The sequence below is a fragment of the Uranotaenia lowii genome, chromosome 3, assembly GCF_029784155.1.
Source record: "Uranotaenia lowii strain MFRU-FL chromosome 3, ASM2978415v1, whole genome shotgun sequence".
NCBI lineage: Eukaryota > Metazoa > Arthropoda > Insecta > Diptera > Culicidae > Uranotaenia > Uranotaenia lowii.
In genome coordinates this window covers 211,282,071-211,305,486 of record NC_073693.1, presented here as the reverse complement: position 1 = coordinate 211,305,486, position 23,416 = coordinate 211,282,071, and the positions used below count along the sequence as shown (strand labels likewise).

Here is a 23,416-nt window from a genome sequence, read left to right as displayed (position 1 = left end):
GGCTTGATAAAATTACCTACAAACTTTTTACAGGTTTCCTCATGTTACACCAACATTATTGGTGTAAAAATATTTTTCGAACAATCACCCAATTTTTTAAAATGAATATTTTTAAAATTCAGCTAGGTGTCTGGGGTTAAATGCAACAAAATGCAAATCAAAGAAATACCTTGTAAATCCCGTTTCCATGTGCTGAAATATGAATGGTTTGCATCACGCGTTTGTAAACATTTAAATTTCATTCATCCAAACATTTATTTTTATGATTTCAGCTTTTAGAATTTTTCGTAGTATTATTTAACCCCTAAATGTATGCAGCATCCTTATTTTCAGAAAAAAATGTAAAATTTGTTTTTACAGACTCAAAAACTACTGCAATTGGTGTTGTCATGCGTAACTATGAATTTTCGTACGGGTTTATAAGATTTTTCATTAAAAACAAAGTTTGTTGCAAGTTACCCCATTTTCTAAGGAGTGTGAAAATCGCATGTTTTTAGAAAATTAAAAATAACTGAAGAAACCAATAATTTTTTTAACTACGCCAATTTGATGCCCCAGCATCCTTAAAACTTTTAATGTATAAAGGATACGATTAACTGTGAACATAAGTTTTTTAGAAGCCATTGTAGTTGAAAATTGTTGCATGTTTCCCCAGTTGACGGTATGGACGAACAAAAGCTTGCTTTGATCCATTGGTTTTTCTTCAGGATCAATTGAAAGTACACTGCTGGCCAAAAGTTTGGGATCACCCCCTCTAAAACGAGAAAACATACTTATCAAAACATATTTGTTAAGTTTTCTTCAAATTATCAAAACAGCTGCTGAAGGACATAAATATTTGACACTTTTAGTGTCATGTTGAAATTTTCGTTGTTTTAACATAAAATGAAAGCCTTTAGATAGAGAACATTTCCCGGAATCTATTTATATAAAAAATATGCAAATATCACAAATTTTTCAGAGTTTCTATGTAATGTGTAATATGTAACTTTATTTCATATTTATCCCTGATATCAAACAACATATCGCTCATCTGTTAAACCTATATTGATTCAGTTAAATTCTTTCTGCTTCATGAAAACTTCAAGTGAAGATTGATTATTTCCCAATCATTCTTACCAAGACTTAAAAATTGCCTGGAATTCTTTTTTCGCCTAAAGCTCTGTCAACTTACTAGTTCTTGCAAATCTGTTGGGCTTAATATATGATTTTAGCTAAATACACACGAAGAAACGATATGCCATGTGTCATAAATTTGCTGAGATAGCCAGCAAAATTTGTTTCCAAACTTTCGGCCGGCAGTTTAGGTACACCAACTATTCTATAGAAGAATAACTATCATGTGGTTAGTTTTGGGAACAAATACCAGCTTTAATTGGAACAAAGTTGTCATGAAATTATTTGAAAACAAAACTGTAGCTGGTGTCGCCATTTACTGTGGTAAAAATGTACTATGATACTTGTAGCTTTTTGTATTTGTTTTTCGTCTTGTCCTGAGAAGAATTGGTATTAATTTTTGTGGCCTTTTGCCTAGAAATTTGTGTGGTGGCCTTTTGCCGTACCACACCCCTAGGTTTCTTTGCCCAGAGTAGATCGGCTGGCTTCAAAGCTTTCTAAATGAAAGAAATGACTCCGTCAAAACTTGAATCGGGGGACAACGAGTAAAAATTCTGGAAATAACGTCATACATCAACATGACTCGTTGGGCTCCTTCAGCATATTTTTTTTGACCACCAGCACCAGGTTCCCTGGCCCTTATTCTGCGCCGCGCGTGACGTGATGATTGTCACCTCACCTCGGAGTCACCGTGAGATTTGTCACCTTATTCCCGAAGTCGTTGCGGGTAAAGTGACAGAGGTTCATTCTAGGTGAGTGACCGAATGAACACTTCTGTCAAAATGGAAGAATTTAGCTGGTGCTGTTTTGATTTTGCTCTCGGTTCGGATTTTTCGAATTCATTTTTTGTGTAACGGGTTAGAATTTCGGTTCGAAAATGGCCATCATCGGATTGTACGGTCACAGCAAGCTGCCTGAGGATGATAAACGGACGATTTGTGTGGCGTAAGTGAAAATTTCGCTCATCAAAGCTGGGTTCGGATCTGGGTCATACTGCCGATAAAACAAAAGCCGACGGCTGCTGCTCCAAAGAAACATTTCCAAAAGGTTTATCAGGTATGTAAAATAATTTGTGTTTTGTACCTGAAATTGTTCGAAACAGAATGGTAAATTTTCATCATCCAAGAGAAAAGTTTTTTTTCGTTTTCAGTCATGGCGAATGCTGCCGGTTTATATATTTTCCCCAAACGAGGCTACCCCCGTGGCATGCCGGAAATTGTTCGCTTACCAGATAGAACATTATGGAATGCCGAGAACTTATCGAAACCAACAAAGCGCAGCAGCAGCAGCATCAGATTCAAACTTCAGATTTCGGTTAAATACCATCAAGACGCCATTCACCGCCCAGTTAAGCGGTTTTTCAACTTCAAACATGTGTAATGAAAAAACGACGGCAGATTTTTATTCGCTTCCTTCTCCAATACATCTCAAAACTGCTCTACTTTAAATAAAAAAATTAGTGGAATGCGAAAAATGTACGCTTTTCAAAATAATTAACTAAACTTTGGGGTGTTCAACTGGCCCTATTACCGCCCACTCAACTTTTTCGGGTATCGATAATGTTTTCTCAAGGAAAAACTATCTAAACAACACAGAAACTGTTCTTTTTAGTATTTTCCATACAACGAGCTGTCAAAACCATATTTTGGCTCTTTAGAGAATACATTTTGTGAAATTTTTTCCGCAAATTTAGTACAAATTTTAACAAAGTGCGTTGACTGACAAAATGATGATTCCCGGCAAACAACCTCAAGTAACCGGTTACTTTCAGCGATAAAACATCATTTTCTAACATAATCAAACTAAATGCGTCTTACAATTTACACATTTGACACAATACATGCGTTAAAAACAAAGAAATTGTGCGTGACCAGTCATTAGGAACCCACACTTTTTTTTATACACCAATTACCGCCCATCACTAAACGCTTCAAAAACAACTACTATTGAAAAAATCGAAAAATTTTTGATGCAAATCTATTCTACGAAAATAAAACTATCGTTTCAGGTCGATTTTAGGTCTAATAGGTACTATCTAGTAAACAAAAACCCTTTTTGCCCTAGGAGTACAGTAATGCTTAGTTCGCTAACAGGCGTCGAATTCAATAATTTGACCGGAAACGAAAAACCAAATATTTTATTTCTGGCTATAGTTAGCATAATTACGTGATGTTTTCTCAGTGAAATGGTCGAACAATGATGCCGACACAGAACACAGGTCTTATATTTGGAGAAAACATCCCAGTTTTTTCAAAATACACACAAAAGGGTGATTTTGGGCGGTAAATGGTGTCTGGGCGGTGAATGGCGTCTTGATGGTAAATCTGAATCCGATTTTCAATTTACCTTAAAAATGGATTCCAGATTTGAATTCGAAAACTACACTTAAAATTGTGCTTCAGCTTTAGCGTCGAATCCATCATATTTCAATTTGATTTTCTAAAAGTTATTTAATAAAGCATTGAACTAACTGAAAAATGCGAAGTCAATTGATTTTTATAAACGGCTTATTTTTCTTTGGAACCTCCCAGGAAATTCATTTTTCTTTAAATGTTCTGGCTTGTCGCTTATTGATACCGCTAATCCTCACCTGTATCCTTCACTTGAATTCCACAATTTTTTTTATTTAAAAAAGTATTTTTTAGCATGGAATATTAACATTAAAATGTGAAAATAAAATGAAAAGTACTAATATTTGATTTTAAAAGTTTTCGCCATTTCATGGTTGAAACGTTTCGCAAATCAAATTACATATTTTAGATAGCAATGAAAAAGTTTTAATATATTTAAAAATCATATTTGCAAATAAATTTGTTTCATTTTGTTTTCAAAACTATCATTCATAGTATAATTAACTATTGAGGGCCTAATATTCTGATTTACATAAATTTCCGATTAAATTTCTATCTCGTCGCCACCTGAAAAGGTACCGACAATTGTCACCTAAAATCGTCACCTGAATGCGACGATTCTCACCCACGGTGACTACGAGCATAGGGTAAGAACTCACAAAGTTCATCCGAAGTGACGTTCCTCACCTAAACCGACTGCTGGAATAGAGAGACTTGGGTGACTCTACTATCGTCACGTCACGCGAGGCGCAGAATAAGGGCCCCTATCTCCGTGAGAGCCTTTTGATTCTTGTTCTCGACTGTGTGAAAAGCACCTTAAGTCGCGCCTATGGGTAGCAATCGGCAAGATTGGTCGCACATACGTAGCATCAACATAGAAAAAAGCAGCGCTCACGACAGTTTGGTCGCTCTAGCCGACCACACGGGAGAATGCCCAAAAACCAAATGAAACCGGGACGGCGCAATGCTTGCCCTTTTATAACTTTAGATCTAGTGCAGTTTGGGTCGACGGTCGGGGTTTTTTGCTCGGGTGTTTTGCGCTCCGATTTTTATTTGCGCTTTATTAGTATTAGTGTACCAACACACAATCGATCCGAATTATTATCCGGAAAAGATGTCCTTGAGTTGGAAAGTTTTCGTGACGCGAGATCCGTTCGAGAATTTTAATTTGTACCCCTATAGTGTTCCCGTAAGACGTAATTCTACGTCAAAAGTAAGGCACACATTTTACAAAAAGCAAAATCAAACATTTAAAAACTTACGTTTAATCACGAACCATGCGAGTCCGTTTTGAAAATAAATGATGCATATTATTTGATGGATGCAAATGTTTACATTTTAAATACTAAGCCTACTCGGAAAAGGTGATAAACCAGAGTTAACTTTGAATAGAAGTTTTAGATAACATCAATCTAAGTATTGGCTATGGTATAGAGGTAGCATGTTCAGTTTTCACCAAAAAGGTCCAGGTTCAAATCTTCATGAAAATTGTTCAAGTAAGTATAATATTCATTAAGAGTAACGGGAATAGTAAATATAATAAAAATTAAATGAATAGAATTTCAATGGGAGAGGGGGGGGGGGTAAAGTAAATACCCCTACAATACTACAAAAAAATCTTTTTATTCAAAATCTCATGCAATGGCTGAATGGCCTTCTACTCAGCTTTGATTTTGAGACTTTAAAGCATCAATAAGAACTTAAATTTTAAGCTGAGTAGAAGGCTATACAGCCCGAAAACAGGGCTGAGTAAGCTTCTAAGAGACCGTTTTATGGAACTTTTGGTTACTTGGGATCTTATGAGTGTTTAAACATAGTGTGCAAAAAATCGTTCTGCTTTATCGTTCTTAAATGAATCAATGTACAAAAGTAAAAAGTTGTTCTAACACTACGACCCGATCCAAAATGATATCGATGTCAATATCGAAAGGGCCACACGTACTAGAAGTACTGATTTACGAGTACGGATGATCACGTTTGCATTTGAGTAAGGTGCCATCTCAATGTTTTAGACCGAAAAATTAGCGGCAGTCACCACATCCGGGAGCAGACGACCTCTCTGTTTTATAAAATACAGCCATTTTACAACCATTTTTCTCCAGTATTGAAAAGGCTAAATTTAAGTTACTTTATAAGAATGTAGGATCCATTTCAATGTCTTTGCTCTTAAATTTGATATGATAGGCTGTTTTAAATTAACGATGAGGAAATAATTTTTCGAAGAATATCAAGAAAAATCTAAAATTCTAACAATCTGAAAAGTGAATAGTTTTCGAATGTTCCAGTTTATAAAAACAACTTCAACCAAGATTTGGTGAAATTTTGAAAATAACATAACTGGATAACTTAACGGATTCACCCCAAGGTGTGAATCCGTACCCCAAGGTGTGAATCCGTATGATTATTAAAATAACCACTATTCCGGTTGATAAAATCTGAAACAAATTAAAAGTTTCACTGTTTCTATACTACGATATCTTCGCACATTCCACCATTTTTTTGTTGATTAAGAATCATATTGCTTTTATTACCCTAAATTATTTTTTCACTGATTTGGTGCTAAGTAGATTCTACTCGTTCTAATGATTGCCCCTTATCTTGCAGGGTTATCGTTTCGAAAATTTGTCAGATCACCCACATTCGATGTTCGGATATTCTTGCATTCGTTACGAGGCAGTTTGCATCGTAATCTTATCGACATCATCGTCAAAGTTAAGCCCCCGTTTCCATGGATTATCGACAATCAGCACCCGAGCTGACCGAATCGAATAAATCCGATATACTATCGATGGCAATGGGTCAGTCGATAATTGATTTCGTCGGATAATGAAGTTGTTTGTGATAGCTGCGTTGTGTTTCGTGGCCGTTTCGGCCGGTTCAGATGAGGACCTTTGGCTTCGGTTCAACCGACGGATGCCAGGTGGTCACCACTTGACGTCCCCTAAGTCGGACGAATCGATAAGTGGCCGAGTTGTCGGTGGTGTAGATGCCGAGATTGCTAACTTCCCGTACCAGTTGTCGCTGCGTTACAATGGCAACCATATCTGTGGAGCTTCCGTCATCTCTGGTCGTTGGGCTCTGTCAGCAGCTCATTGTAACTACCCTCCCCCAGATCCGGCTATCGTGAGTGATTGAAACTAGATAGATTGTGGAATTCTTTTTAATTTTGAGGTAACACTATTTGCAGATGTCCCTACGTGGTGGCTCCAGCAACCGTTTGCAAGGTGGAGAAATTTTTGAAATCGAGGAAATCGTAAACCATCCCGAATACGATGATTGGAATTTGGTTAACGACGTGTCGGTTCTCCGTACAACTGAAGATATGCTGGACTCCCATCATCCCCACATTCATCCGATTGCCTTGGATCATGCTGGTTCCACTCATGTTCCAGGATCTCGTTCCGTGCTCTCGGGCTGGGGATTGAATGTAACTGTCGCCATTTCTTATGAGTTTTAGTCTACATTAATAGAGGCTTTCTTTTCAGGAACAAAATGTACTGCCCATCATTCTTCAAAGAGTTGATATTCCGAAGGTCGATTTCGAATATTGTATTCGATCGTGGCCACTTGGTTGGGTTACCCCTGAGTACTATTTTTCTGAATCTTCTGCTTGGAATCAAACCTAAAGTTTGTTTGTATCTTCTTTCAGTATGATCTGTGCTAGTGAGCCTGGACGCACAGCTTGCAATGGCGATAGTGGTGGCCCTCTGGTTGTTGGTGGTCGACAGATCGGTATTGTCTCGTGGGGTGCTTCGGACTGCCGTGGACTTTACCCGACTGTATTTGCCCGTGTTGGTTATGCTATGACTCGGGACTTTATTCGCGAGACGACTGGAGTGTAAATACAATAGTTCTTTTCAAATAAAATAAAATGCCTTTCATTTAGTTTAACTTTATGTGAAACATACTGTCCAAAAGGGATTTTGGTCCATTTTCCGAAAATCACTCAAGAAGAGTATCAGGTTTTGTTTCCAGCTAGAAAACTTCTACTTCGAGTACTGTGATACGTACGTGATTAAAGCTTCAAAATTTCATGTCAAACATCAACACTAACTAGATAAAATCTCATGTTCTGATTCTGTCTTGGTACATTGGTACAACTACATAGATTTATTTATTTATTTATTTATTTATTTATTTATTTATTTATTTGGTAACAAATCAACAGATAACATGTTGATCCCAATGATTAAATTCAAATAAAAAGATTAAAGATTTTCAAATTAAAAAAAAATACAACGGCTTACCGACGGGACTTGAACCCGCAATGCCCGATTCAATACAACGGCTCGTCAGCCAATTATTTACACCACGGTGAACGTAACGAAACAGGCTCCAGCCGATATGGATGGTGATAAATAAACAACAAAGAGAGATCAATAGTGAGCAAATAACACATGTGAGATATACATAGAGTGTATCGAATAGAAGATCCAGCAATCGACCGATGGAGCTCGACTTGTACGCATGTTGGAGCCTGTTTCGTGGAGTAATTGGAAAACGCGCCGTCGTACTGAACCAAAAATTGTGGGTTCTAGTTACGTCGGTGAGCCAGTGTGGAAGGTGGATCTTTTTCGAAAAATCTATCATATTTACGGGCTTCTTCGCTTCATTGATTCTCGTGTTTCTCGAACACTTTCCATCATTTTTGGAAATTTGATAACTAACTAGATATAAAAAATTTACCATGCCCCATTAGCCTGAGTCGATTTGGGGTTAGTTTCAAATTTTTTGAACCCTGGAGTCTTAAATTATTCGTTTTGGTTCAAAACTCATCCACGTTTTTTTGCAGAATTTTTAAGCAACGTTTACATGAGTAAGTTTTAACTGTTGAGTTTGTATTGGAAAATTGATTATTTTGTTTTGAAAAATCAACACTGTTTTTGTTTCTTCTGTGGAACCGAGACTGGTTATGAGTTTTGTGACAATTTATAAATTCTCCAAAGGAATGACCTTAATTTCGTTTCTTATTAGGTAAAAAAGTTATTAGCTGTTGAAAAAGTATATGTATTTTAGCATGGAAAATAAATCAATTTATCTGACATTACTGCTTGTACCTATCGAAGTATTACTTGAAAAAAACTTATGCAACACCACGCTAGGCACAAGCAGTGAAGTTCAATTGATTGATTTTCACTGCCATAACCCTATTCAACAACTAAGAACTTTTTTGCCTGATAAGATACGAAGTTACGTTTTTCGACACAGTTGTACAGCGAAGAATTTCCTTTGAAAAGTATAAATAGACTCAAAACCCTTCACTAGATTTGGTTCCAAAAAAGAAAAAAAAACTTTGTTGGTTTTTTTAGAAAAAAAATATTCAATTTTCTAATACAAAAATCAAAGTTTATGTTTACTCAAGTAAACGATAACTAAAAATTTTGCGAAAATCACGGATAAGTTTCAAAACAAAACAAAGCTTTTAAGGCCCCAGAGTTGAAGAAATTTAAAAACTACCCCAATTTGTCTACCAAAAGAGCCAAAATAAGTTTACTGTGGGGAAGGATGAGAAGAATTGATCCTCGCGGTTACTTTATCTCGAAACCGGTATGTTTTACAAAGATCTGATGTTCTAGAAAAAAGTACCAAATGGAGAAAAATAACTTTGTAGTTAGGTAATTTTAATAACAATTATATTTTGTTAAAAGTTATTGTACTTTTTTGAATTTTTTTTAATTAAATGTTTCCTAAAAATGTTTTTTTCATCACTTGAAAATGTTTCTCACATGCAATAATTACACTAAATATATTTATCCTAATATGTCAATGGTTATGAACTTCAAAATACCATTTTTTCAAGCAAAGGAAACTGTCAACTTTTTCTAGAAAAAGTTTTCTATAGTTTTCGTTATCGCTATAATTGATCTCAAGATTTCAAAAAATATGTTTTTCTTCTCAAGATCATTACTGAGCACGGGATTACTAATAATTCTTCAACAACTAATATCAATCCAGTAGTTGCCTGATAAAACGAACTAAAACAAAAAACGCCTTTGATAAATATTTTGGTAGAAAACTCTATTGCGTTTATTAGATTGTTCTATAAGGTTGGAACGCTAAGTAGTTAGTAGTAGTAGATTAGTATTTCCGGTAAGATGGTAGTATATAAGTAACGCTCAATATTGTATAGCTCTCTTTCTCCATCAATAAGTCGTGCAATAAAGTTCGTTTGGTAAATTAAAAGTACCTATTTATCAGTGGCGACGAGTAAAATCGCGAAGTGAACGCGAGGTTAAGCACGTGTTAACCATGCTTGAGAATAAAGCTGGTGGTTCGGGCAGCAAGGCCCAAGCTGCATCGAAATTGATTGGTTCGTTGGATAATTTCGTGCCAGGCGAAGATTTCGACGAATATATGGAACGTGCCGAGAATTTCTTCGAACTAAACGGAGTCGAAGACAACGTTTTCAAGCGGAGACTGATCGTCCATTTTATTGGTCTCCCAGCCTTGAAGAAGCTGCAACAGTTGCTGTACCCGAAGACGCACAAGGAAGCGACGTATGAGGAGGTTGTAGCGAAACTCAAGTCGTACTTCAGCCCGAAGCGTACGAAAATTGCCGAGTCCGTGGAATTTTTCACGCGGAAACAGAGGGACTTCGAGAAGGTTGCCGATTACGCCGTAGAACTGCAAGCGTTGTCAAAGCATTGCCAGTTCGGTTCGTATCTGGACACCGGATTGCGCAATAAATTCATCGCTGGTATCGAGAATAAGAAGATCAAGGGTGAATTGATGAACAGCGCAGACGAAATGACGTTCGACCAAGCCGTGGCCAAGGCGAAGGTACTGGAGCAGATCGAAGAGGACATGGTGAGGATGCAGGCGAAAGGGGAAGCGGTTAATTTCGTGAACCGCAGAAACCGAATGCAGCAAGACGGAGAACGAACACGTCGGAGCGGAAATTCGTGTCGCAATGCGGTGCGATCCAAAAGCCGAGGGTTTCGGAAATTCCAACACGAGGGTCAACTGAAACAGGAGAAGCGTGTCAACCCGAAGATACGCTGTTTTGCGTGTGGAGGTGAAGGCCATGTCGCAAGACTCTGTCGGTTCGGACGGAACCGGCCGAATCTGAATGCGAGCATCGAGCGTGAGGCGGCGAGCAGCGAGTCGGAGGAAGATCGACCACATGGTGTCAATCACGTGGCATCGGTAGCTTTGTTTCACGAGTTGAGTCTAAATGGTAAGTGCATATGTTTCGAAGTTGATTCAGGAGCGACCTACACGATCATGTCCGAAAAAGATTTCCGATTAAATTTTTCGAGATGTGTTCCTCGAAATTGTGATGTGCAATTGGTGGTTACCACAGGGGAGAAATTGCAGATAAAAGGGGTTTCCAAATTCGAAGTGCAGAAGCGTTGTGATGATAAAGTGTATGTGTTGGATCTATTGGTTGTCAGTTCGAAAAGGGATTTTCTGCCGTTGTTTGGTAGAAACTGGCTAGATGTTCTTTACCCTAGGTGGAGGGATCGATTTTTGAACAGTGTGTCTAATGAAGCCGAATGCCGCGAGCTTGATCGCGAGCGAAGTGTGTTAGTGTCTCTTTTGAAAAGCCGTTATGCAGATGTCTTAACGAAGAATTTGGAAGAACCAATTGAGGGGTTTGAAGCAGAGATCCATTTGTGTGATGACTCACGACCAGTTTTCTTTCGAGCCAGAGATGTGCCTTTTGCGTTAAAAGAAAAAGTGAGTGATGAACTGGATCGGTTAGTGAGGGAAAATGTGATCAAACCCACATTGAGGAGCGACTGGGCGTCTCCATTAGTAGTTGTGCCAAAAAGTGATGGGAGTGTGAGACTTTGTGTGGATTGCAAAGTAACCATCAACAAGGTAATTAGTAACGAACACTATCCACTACCAAATATAAGTGATATTTTTGCAAAATTGAGTGGTTATCGGTTTTTCGCAAAAATTGATTTGTCTGGGGCATACATGCAAATTAAGGTGGCGGAAAGTTCTCAGAAATATTTGACGGTGAATACGCATAAAGGACTGTTCAAGTGTGTAAGAGACGGTTGGTCCGAGCACGCGGTGCCGGACGATTTGAAATTCTACCACGATAAAGTGAGTTCGTTATCGATAGCTGGTGAGCAGCGTTGCCAGATTGAAAACCGTTTAAGTCCGTAGATTTCACGAAAATCGAAAAATGTACTGTTTTCGGCTAAATAAAACTTGATGACCTTTTTTTTTTTTTTTTGGTCGTCAGGTAGAATTTTTATTTATCCGCAGAATCCCTTGAGTTTATTCGATAATCCGTAGAAAATCCGTAGGAAATGCTGAAAATCCGTAGATTTGGAGCATCGTTCCGTACCTCCGTAGAAATGGTCAAAATCCGTAGAACTACGGAGAAATCCGTAGATCTGGCAAGGCTGCTGGTGAGTGTTTGTTGTATTGTGAACGCGTCATCATTCCTAGTTCTTGTCGAGAACGTGTTCTCGAGCTTTTGCATGGCTGTCATCTGGGTATGATTCGGATGAAGCAGATGGCTCGTAAATATGTGTATTGGCGAGGCATGGATGACGATATCGAACGCTTTGTGAGAGAGTGTAAAACTTGTAGTATGACTGGTAGATCTGTGTCTAAAGAGTATTCGAAATGGCCGAATACTGGTAAACCTTTTGAACGGTTACACATCGACTTTTTCTATGTTTCGGGAAAAACGTTGTTTGTGGTGATTGATTCTTATTCAAAGTGGATGGATGTGAGAATAATGAGAAATACCGATGCTAACTCTGTAATTAAGGTGTTGGGTTCTATGTTTTTGATTTTTGGTTATTGTAAAACTATTGTGTCCGATAATGGTCCACCTTTTGGAAGTGAGGTTTTTAGAAATTGGGCAAATTCGTTGAACATTACTCTGTTGAAAAGTCCTCCATATTCCCCTGAATCAAATGGTCTCGCAGAAAGGGCAGTGCAAACATCCAAAAGATCGTTAAGGAAGCTAATGAATGACCCGAAACATATGTGCAAGCCATTGGAAAGTTTAGTTGATATTTTCCTGATGAGTTACCGAAATAGCTATAGCCAAGCGATAGGTTGTACTCCAGAAAAATGATGTTTTCTTTTGAACCTAGAATTGAATTGGATTGGAAATTTAAATTGGATTCTAGAGATGGCAAATCTAAGCCGATAGATAAAAAGAAAGTAAGTTTTAGCAAAAATGTTGATTATATAGAAGAAAAAAATAATTGTAATCAATATTTTCCGACTAGAAAATGTTTTAAAGTTAATGATCCTGTTTGGTACCAAAGTGAATACGGAGCATTTAGGAATTGGCTTGAAGGCAAAATTGTGAGAATTAATAGTCCGAACACTTATTATGTTGATGTAGATGGATCAGTCAAATTAGCTAGTAAAAATCAGCTCAAAGAAAGAATTGTCAAACGAAATGATTACATAATGCCAAAATTATTTCATTATACATCTAGAAGTTCAAAACGAAGAAGAAAAAAAGATGTAATTGAATTTTCTAGGCCATTAAAAATTAGAAGGAGTACAAGAACTAAACGCAAACCAGAATATTGGCAGTATAGTTCTCTAAAATAAAAATTATAAATAATTTTTGTAGAAGGAGGGAGATGATAAATATTTTGGTAGAAAACTCTATTGCGTTTATTAGATTGTTCTATAAGGTTGGAACGCTAAGTAGTTAGTAGTAGTAGATTAGTATTTCCGGTAAGATGGTAGTATATAAGTAACGCTCAATATTGTATAGCTCTCTTTCTCCATCAATAAGTCGTGCAATAAAGTTCGTTTGGTAAATTAAAAGTACCTATTTATCAGCCTTCTACTGTTAAATGTCTCTTGGGTTAAGGCAAACTTCAAGAATTTTATTTTTCTGACACTGTGAAATGAGTACTAACACGACCAAAAAAAGTCAATGGATATTTTATCTGTTGATTGGGTTTGGGATATAAACAAAGTCTCCCTTAATTAGTGTTAGCTTCGTTCTCAAACTTTATCGAATACATTTTAAGAAATATCGTATTAATGAATAAGAGTCTCTTGAAAATGCTCGGCTTATGTTTTATTCCAGGGTTAAATTCAAAGCATTATGAAAAAACTCTTATTTCTATTCAAAATATTACTCAATATCGTCGTGGTCAGGCTTTTTGTCACGGCACAAAAAAATATAGAATGAATACCAGATGCATGCCTTGCAGTTCATTCGATCATGAAAAATCGAAATGCCTTTTTGGTGCCAGATTCGAGTGTGCGAATTGCGCAGGTAATCATTCCGCCAATTTAATCGACTGTCCCGTTAGGACTAGAATTATTGCTTTCAGGAAAAGTCCCGAGATTGTCAGAAAATTTTCATCATCAACATTCTGCCCGTTTGTTGCTAGCCTTCAAAACACATCTTGGTTATGCAACAAGTGATTTGAATGTTACCTGATTTAGCTCAATAGTTTCGTTGTTTGACGTTCTTAGAGGTGGTTGAAAATGGGCTGCTCACTCCAGGAATAACTTAAGTGAAAAAACACTCAACATAAAAAATCTCAACGCAAATCCGATGGCTTGAGAAACTTCGAAATATTCGAACAAATTCTTTTCTTCTGCATTCTTCTATCCCTAAAATTAAGTTGATTTCGGCGAAATTTTTGAGGAAACATAAAAAAATTGCCGAAAAATTTAATAAAAATGATGCAATTTACGTTGAAAGCAAATTCAATGTTTGAAGCTTTAAAAACTTCCTTTCATTATGCTAAAAAAATATTATGACTTTGCGATTCCCTCTTGCATCCAAATAGGATTGGAACGCTAGATCTTGCTGACTAACCAAGATAGTTTTTTTTTTCATAACTCAAAACATACCTACAAATAGCTGCCATCACTGAAACTTTCTTAAAGCCAGAAAATAATTAAAAAAGCAATTCGTTTTTTTTTATTTAACTCAATAACCGACTTGATCAGCAAGGCTGTTATCATCAATAGTCGCCTATTTCTTTTTTCAATACAAAAGTCTTAGAAAAAAATGAAATTGAATTGGAAACTTCCATGGAGAAAATTATAATTGTTGCCGCATAGGGGAGATAAGGGCATAATGGCCACCTTAAAGAAGACGCTTATTTAACCATAGAAAACAGATATTATATGTGACTTTTTCTTTTTTTTTATATTTCTTCCCGCCACACCAAAAAGCTCGAAAAAGCCCCCTGGTAATGGACACTTCATTTCTCAGCATGTCTGGCAGCAAACCGGTTAAATTTAATTAAAAAAACACGAGCAAAAACACAAAATTTACGCATGCTGAGAACACAATATATTTTAACTTTAAGGCGCGGAAGAATGTAATAAAAAGTAAGCAAATTCAGTGAGTCTCAGTGGAAAAAAGTTTTCCTTTTAAGAGATCTACTTCTCGATGGAAGAAACTGAAGAGTATAAACAAGTAAAAAAAAATTAAAATAAATTAAACTAAAAGTTAAAATTAGGTGACATTAAACTAAACTACAGACAAACAAGTTAAAATCAATTATTCTATACAAATAAAAAAAAAGAGCTAGTTTGGTGATTCGTTGTTTATTGGTTTAATAAGTTCTTAAAGTGTTGCATCAGTTTGGTCTTGAAAATATTCCTGTTATTAATAATCTTTAACTTTTCGGGTAGATTATTGTACTTCGTAGGTCCGACAAAAGAAATCCTATGTTGGCCTAGGCTTGTTGACGAATTACTTCTCAGAAGGTGATGAGACTGCCTTGTGTTATGAATACGAATTCCTGAAGTAAACCTGAGATTTCGAGATATATGAGAGGAATGCAAATTATCAAAGACATAAGTGCAAGTTTGGAAATTACAAAGTTCAGCCAATGGTAAAATATTGTGAGAGCGGTTAGAGTACTACAGATTGGATATATGACGAAAGGGAAGATTAAATATAGTTTTCAGACAACGATTAGGAAACTCTACCCCACGCCGCAATCAAATAATTCAAGTGTAAATGAACAAACGCAAAATAAAAACGCAACATTACATGGCTTGGTACAAAATGTTTCGCTCTCCATAAAACGCCACTAAACGACGATATTCCACGACAGAGTGTCATCTAGTGTTATTCCCAAATACTTGAAATTATATACTTTTTCTAAAACATTATTAACTATTTTTGGACTGTTGTGGGATTGGATTATTTTTCTAGATGACCGGAATAACATGTAGGGGAGATGGGGGCATAATGGCCGACTTAAGGAAAACGCTTATTTAACCATAGAAAATAGCTATAATATGGAGGTTACATTATTGTTTCGTATTCAGACACTCGAAAAGCCTATTCCTTAACGGGCTGAAACGTGAAAAACTAAATGAAAACGTTAAAAAATGCATTTTATAAAAAAATTTGCCAAAAGCTGAAAACCAGCCACTGTAGAGGCATAATGAGAACCCCCCCTGAGGCAGTATGAGCACCATTAATCAGTGCAAGATGTGCGTTTTCTGCCGGGGAATCTCGGAGCGAACTCAACTCGATGATCAGGTGAGTCGTAGATTCATCAAACAAAGCAGTAGCAAAATAATCTAGGTCTATTTGTAGAATACAAACAATTCACGCACGCTCATACATTATGTGTTTGTTTGGAGGATGATGCTACTAGCCGTATAATGTTACAATAAAAAAAATCGATCATGAATTGTAAATGGAAAAAAATCACCTCGAACAGAAATCGAACTCTAGTCTTTTGATTACCTCTCCGGATGAAAACTAGTCAAGGTGTGGCTCTATAAATCAATTTTAATTTGCTGCTAGATTCTACGGCAGAAAATGCTCATTATGCCTCGATAATATGGTGCTCTATATGCCCCTAGTCAACAAATTAAATAAAAACGTGTTTTAAAATTGTTAAAAGTGAAAAATCAAAAATTTTATGATGGTAAAAATTGAGAAACAATGTGTTCATCATGTTGCAGTGCGAACATTATAGATCAAGGTGATTTTAAGATCATAAGAGCTTATTTTGTGATGCTCAAAAATTATAATATTGTCGTTACTTGAGAACATAGCCCTTTTTTTTTCAAATATCTCTGTAAAGATGAAAAGGATATTCCTGTTTTTGTGAAAAATTAATGCTATAGGAAGTACGAAACAAATCCTCATGAAATTTTTTTGAAGAAAATACGTACTTTAGTAGAAAAGTGAAGTGCTAATTATGCCCTGGGTGATCGTTATGCCCTCATCTTCCCTATTTTGTTTTTGAAAGTTTAAAGTGAGAAGATTGGAATTAAAATATTTATGCAGAATGTTGAGATCATCTTCCATGTTTATAATAATTACATTAGGACATTTTCCTGGGTAAAAAAGTGCCTGGTACTCCAAAAAGTCGTGGTACTCTATGCAATGGCAGGTTACTAATATCATTGATGTACAAAAGAAATAGGATTGGTCCAATGTTGCTACCTTGCGGAACGTCGACTTCAATACTCCCTAAGGAACTTGATACTTCATCAATACGGACAAACTGTTTTCTTTCTGATAGATAACTGCGAATCAAGTTGTTTGTGATACCTCTGAGGCCATAACATTCGAGATATTTTTCTTGTCAGTGTTATCAATTATTGAATCTAAAAGTTCACAAATAGCTGTAAGAGTACTTGAACCTTATTTGTACCCATACTGGTGATTGTAGAGAACATTATTGGCACTCAAAAAAGAGTTGATTCTTTCTATTAAAAGTTTTTCAAACACTTTACTAAAAACACTCAAAGTTGAAACGGGACGATAATTATTAACATTTGTAGGATCACCAGATTTGAAAATAGGTAATACTTTTGCCGTTTTCAGGCAATCAGGATAAATTCCCGTTTCTAAAATTTGATAGAAACATTGTGAGAGAATTGGTCGAAAAAATTCAAAATGTTTTTTTAATAAGCCTGTGGAAATATTATCTGGTCTACAACTTTTTTTTATTTTTCAAAGATTGAATGATAGTAGATACTTCGTTTGGTATTGTCGGACGTAAAAACAAAGAATTGGAAACTTTGTGAATGTTTGCTAATGAGTTATACGTTGGATCAACAGTAACTTGATCAGCCAGTGATTTGCCGATGTTTGTAAAAAAGTCATTAAAAGTCTGGTAAACTTGGTGCTTATTATTGATTGGGGCATTATTTACTTCAAGGGTGATCTCGGATTTGTTTTTCGCTCTACCTAAAATTGAATTGATATTTTTCCACAACTTTGAATAGGGAGTGTTACTGAGAAGTTTTTCATAGTAAGAACGTTTACAACTTCGCTTTTTGAAATCAACTTTTTTCGAGATGTGTGCAAGAAGTTCTTTCAAGTGCTGACTTTCAGGATTTCGTTTAAGTCTTTTGATGTAGTTATTCTTCAACTTTATGAGAAAACATAAATCGAAATTAATCAACAATTATTTATCAATTTGACATATTTTGTAATTTTCTTTGACGATGCGTCAAGAATCGAGTCATAAGTGGCAGTTATATCTTTTAGGCACGCATCAACATCTTCAACTATTGTTAGATTCCTCAAATAGTTCTTGAAGGTTTCATTTAGCTTCGTATGATCTATGATAGTTTTGACAAGTTCAATTTTTTTCTTTTCGAAGATCAAGTCGAAAGTAGTAATAATTTGACATCATTGTTTCGTGTTTATACACTAAAAAGTCTTTTTCCTAACTGAATTCTACTTGAAAGGTAGATAGAAACGTTTAAAAATACATTTAAAAAAATTCCGAAGCTGAAAATCAGTCACTGTCGGGGCATAATGAGAAACCCCACTGGGGCAGTATAAGCAACATTAATCGGGGCACGATGAGCGTTTTCTGCCGTGGAACCTAGCAGCGAATTTCACTCGATGAAGTCAACTGAATAATAGAGCTACAGCATGACTTGTTTCATCTGACGATTTGGCCTATTGGTAAGGTGTCGGAGAGGTAATCAGTAGGCTCGAGTTCGATATCTGTTCGAAGGTATTTTTTTTTTTCATTTACCATTCATGATCGATGCATTTTTCACTAAACGCTGGGGGTAGATCCATCAACCAAAGCAATACTAAAATAATGTTTACTTTTTGTAGAATCCAAGCAAATCACACACACTCATACATTATGTTTTTGGTGCTTTGCCTCACCCGCTACTAGTCATGTAATGCAACAATCAAAATAATCGATCATGAATGGTAAATGGAAAATAAAATCTCCACGAACAGGAATCGAAATCGAGCCTACTGATTACCTCTCCGACATCTAATCAATAGGCCAAATCGTCAGATGAAAACTAGGCAAGCTGTAGTTCTATCATTTAGTTTACTACATCCAGTTGAACTCGCTGCTAGATTCCACGGCAGAAAACGCTCATCGTGCCCCGAATAATTATGCTCTGTTCGCCCCGAGTCAACAAGTAAAAGTAAAAACGTGTTTTAAAATTGATTATAGCGAAAAGTCAAAAATTAAATGTTGGTGAAAATTGAGGAACAGTTGCAGTGCGTACATTATAGATTAAGATGATTTAACGATTATCAAAGCTTATTTTCCAGTGCTCAAAAATTATAATATTTTCGTCACTTAAGAACCGAGTTAGTTTTTCTAAAATATTTCTGTAAAAATGGCAAGGAGATTTAATTTTTCTGAATAACAAATACTATTGGAAGTACGGAACTAATCCTCATGATAATTATTTTAAGAAAATACGTTCTTTTGTAGAAAAGTTCAGTGCTTATTATGCCCTTATCTCCCTTACACACGCACAGATTGGCCGTGGTTGTTTGCCGGTGGATTGAATTGAAGGAATGTTTTTCTTTTTGTTGGCTTTATTACGCACGCACAGTGCTCGGTTCGCTGGTTGCCTGGTGTTGGCCGGTATGTATTTCCATCCGTCTTCGGCTTGTGATGCGATAGAGAGGGACGTGAAAATGTTTTTATTTTATTTCTTTCAGACACACGCAATTCGATTGCGCAGGGAGGTTAATGCCGGTGGACGCAAATCGAATCAGCACCGGTCGCTTTATCTTCATGTACCAATGATGCTATGTAATCGATTACACGCGATTGGCACAGAGGTTGAATTGTGGGTGTATCTTTCTATTCATTTGAAAGATTTCATAATCTTATGATGACCCTACTAAAAAGGACATCACTTTCCACCGATAAGGCCGATAAATTGAGTAATAAACATTATACAAACATTATACATTACGGAGATCAGGCGATGATTCTCTTCATAATAACCAGAAGTTGTAATACCTTTTAATGTCTTCATCACGACTCTCCTGCGCTTCTTCGTACAGTTGTCTTATGGGTATCAGGAAATGTTCATCCTTTGATCCATGCAAAAAAATTTTATTTTTGAAAGACTGTAACCTGTAATGTTTCTCCATATTTAATGACTTCAGTCGTTTCGGTAACAATTTGGATTCTAATGGGCAGTCTTCACGAAAACATGTACCGAGTTCAACTTGAGTGCGGAAATCCAGGCGCAAGTTTTCTCTGAACTTGCACACAAGCTTGTACTTGGGTTTAGTTCGAACCTGAACTCGAGCTCATTTATTGTACCCGAGTGCGCGCCCCGATGTTCGTACCCTAGTTCGCTTCGGGTTCGTACCGAGTTTTGTACTCATAGTGGCTGGCTGAACAGAGATTGAATGTGTCTGCCAGTGTATGCCTGAGAGTTGAATGCGGTATGAATTATTTTCTTCAGTTAGATTTTCTATCGTTTGTGCGTATGTTATTTAATTTCACTGCTGTTTTTTGAGCATTTTTGGGGTTATGTATGGGGTGGTAAAACCGATACATATATATGGTTGGTTTTTGAAAATGGTTGATGAAATTTTTTTGTATGTTGGCCAAAAAACCGAATAAAAAGTTCGGCCGAAAATTTGTTTGTTTTAAACTAGATAGTTCCCAAATATTCCCAAATATTTCATAAAATCACCGGTTGATGATTTTATGAAACATTTGGGAATTGCCGTTTCAACTCTCGCTCCGCAAATCTCATGAAACAATGTTTATATTTATGAGGCATTAAAAAATGCAAACATAAAATTGATAAATAATCGCATGGCGAGTAGAAAACATGTAAAATTTTACATAATTTGAATGATTTAAAATTATAAAAAAAAGATCCAATTGACACAAATGGAAAAACGGTCAAATATTCAAAATGTCAACAATGACAAAAATATAAAAAATGGCTCTAGTGACAAAAAAGAAGAAAATGGCAAAAATATCACAAATGGCAAAAATAAGCACATGCTTAAAAGGCAAATGATGGTGTTCCCCTGGCCATATATGTTATCCGATTTTTATGATATTATATTATTGTGTAGATTATTTATTCAAGCTACTCAATATTTCAAAATTTGGTTGATATGTATTACCAGCTTTTTAGAAACTGGTTCAGACAGAAAATAGTAAAAATAAAATACAATTATATTTTCAAAATACCTTCTGACAGCTTTGCTGTATTTGAATGTTTCATTGATGTTAAGAATTGTCAAGAATACATCCATCCGACGATGTTTAGATTTTTTGGAATCCAATGAAAGTTTTGACCGCTTTTTCGGATCTTCCACTAGAGAAAAAGTCTTAGGTACTTTAAAAACGACATCTAATTTTGGCTTTGCTTAGCTATATTTCATTTCTCTATGAGCCGATTTTTTTAAAATTAAACTTTAATTTTCTGTAGTTAATTTGATTATCGTTTTGAATGAATAAGACACGAATGCCACAAAGATGGTAAAGTGTCATTAATAAAACCTTAAAAAAAAAGTTTTGAATGAACATACTAGATCTTATCATATTGACCCGAACAATGTTGAAGGGTTAGAAATGACAACAAATATTTTGACTATAAAACTGGCAAAAATGGGAAAAAATAATAAATAATAATATAATAATAATTTGGAAGATTTGTAGTGGTAGCTTTCCACTGGTAAGATGTTGAAAAAATTTCATGCCTCATTTTATTGTACACCTATCAAATTGAGAATTTTATATAATTTCTTTTATTTGTTCTACAATTAATTCGTTATATGAGCGCTGTTAATACCGGGACAGTAAATTGTTTTACAATTGTATTTCGCATCATCTATTTATTTAATTGTTTTTTACACAATTACTTCATAGAAAGATTTTGTTCATCATTCTTAAAAGTTCATAACATGCCGTACTAGATATCGGGCTCTGAATCGGAGAATGAAATTTAAAAAAATATCAGTAGAACAGTTTTTAAGTTATGCTCGAAATATGATATTTTAAAAAAAATTAAAAAGTACTTGTACTGAAATTCAAATATCTCTGAAAACATGACGTGAATTCGAAATCTCTTATTTGTATATAAAAGGTGAATAAATTTTCTATCGATCATGCAAACTTTATTTTTGAGTATGATTAACAGTACATATTGTTGATATTAGTGACTTTATGATAGTTTAAAAATTTAAAAATCGCATTTTTATAGAGAAAATTTTGTTTCAGCTTTAGTTTCAGACTCGAAGGTAATATGTTAAAAATCCAATTTTCTTTTGTACTTAAATATCAATTCGAAATAAAGATTTCAAGTGATTGTTCACCAAAATCGCTTGAAAATTGAAAAAAAAATATGGTTACTTTACCATAACAGGAATTTTTGCATTTTTGAATAATTTGCCAGAAGGCCAAATGCCAAATTTCAGATTGATCTGACCTTGTGAAGAGCTGCTTGAGTCTCAAACGTGAATAGGATTTTAAGGTATTTTGCTCGAGAGGAACAAAAAATACTGGTTTTTCTTTAAATACTTTTTTCTTCACTGGCCGGTTGCTTTAATAAATAATTTTCTTAAAGCCTGAATTTAGAAAAATATTTCACTCGAAGATTGTAATCCGATTGGACTTAAAACAGAAATTTTATTGCGATGGTAACATTCTAATATTATTTGTTTTATACGGAACTTGGAACGGAAACGTGGAACTGTTGATATAAAACAAAGATTTTAAGTTCTTATTTATCAAAAATCGGTTGAAAGTTGTAGAAGCTATGTTCAAGGTTGCTGAAATCACAGAATAATCCGTAATTTTATAGAATTTCGAGCATATTTTCGTCACAGATTTTATGTCATAGATCAAAATATTCACAGATTTTGGAAATTTTGTATACTTTTCCAAACTAATAAATTCTCATACCAATACTTACTTTGGATTTCTGAATCAAATTCACGAAAATGTTATAAAGTTGACACTGTATATTGATACAGTGTTGTAATTGTAATGTTGTAAAAATAACCATATGCGAAATGTTTCTCAGTGAAAATCGTATTAAACATCACACAATCTTGTCACAGAATTTTGGAGCCAAATCAAAGAAATATAAAACTTTTTCTTCAAAAACACACAGTTTTTTTCGGTTATGGTTACTTTAAGTAAGTAATATTAGCATAGGAAGAATAAAACATGATAAATCTAACCAGCTGCAAGCTAAAATTAAACATTGCCTAACCAGAAGTTCACAAGCCTAATTAAGCAAAATCTGACCATCGGAAGGGGTTGCAATTGAGCCTCAAGCGTGAAAGGGATTACGAAATATTGTGCTCGGGAGATGCACAAAAAACAGATTTTTCATTGATAACTATTTTATCCACTAGCCGATTGATTTTTTTAAATAATTTTAAAAGCCTAAATCAAGACAAACATTTTACCCGAAGACAGCATCACGATTGGAATTGAAACAAAAAAGTTACCTAAGATGCGTTTACACTTTCTGCATTTGATTCCGTTTCCTGGATTTTGAACATGGATGCGCGCACACGGGTTTGCACCCGAGTTCGAACACGAGCTCGAACTTGCACCCTACACTTTGAGTGCGGTGAGTTTAAATGGGTGCGTGTTGAACTTGCGCCTCAAAAGTTGTGTGCAAGTAAGTACAAAAACTTGCGTGCACTTCGCACCCAAGTTGTACCGTGAAGACTGCTAATGGGTCTACAATAACGTACAGAAGATGGACGCTTACTCTCACATGCGATTCTGCTTCTATGG

At 35.6% G+C, this 23,416-nt stretch overlaps 2 protein-coding genes across 2 annotated transcripts in view; one reads left to right on the top strand and one right to left on the bottom strand.

The window, feature by feature from the left end:
- The window catches only part of LOC129758005 (acetylcholine receptor subunit alpha-like 2), a 205,091-nt gene that overhangs the window by 180,087 nt on the left and 1,588 nt on the right, over nucleotides 1-23,416 (bottom strand). The window lies entirely within an intron of this gene.
- Nucleotides 6,251-7,336, top strand: LOC129758006 (trypsin-1-like). Its single transcript, XM_055755425.1, has 4 exons — nucleotides 6,251-6,590; nucleotides 6,655-6,894; nucleotides 6,953-7,053; nucleotides 7,117-7,336. The coding sequence occupies exons 1-4, from the start codon at nucleotides 6,294-6,296 to the stop codon at nucleotides 7,307-7,309; spliced, it is 831 nt and encodes a 276-aa protein (XP_055611400.1). The 5' UTR covers nucleotides 6,251-6,293; the 3' UTR covers nucleotides 7,310-7,336.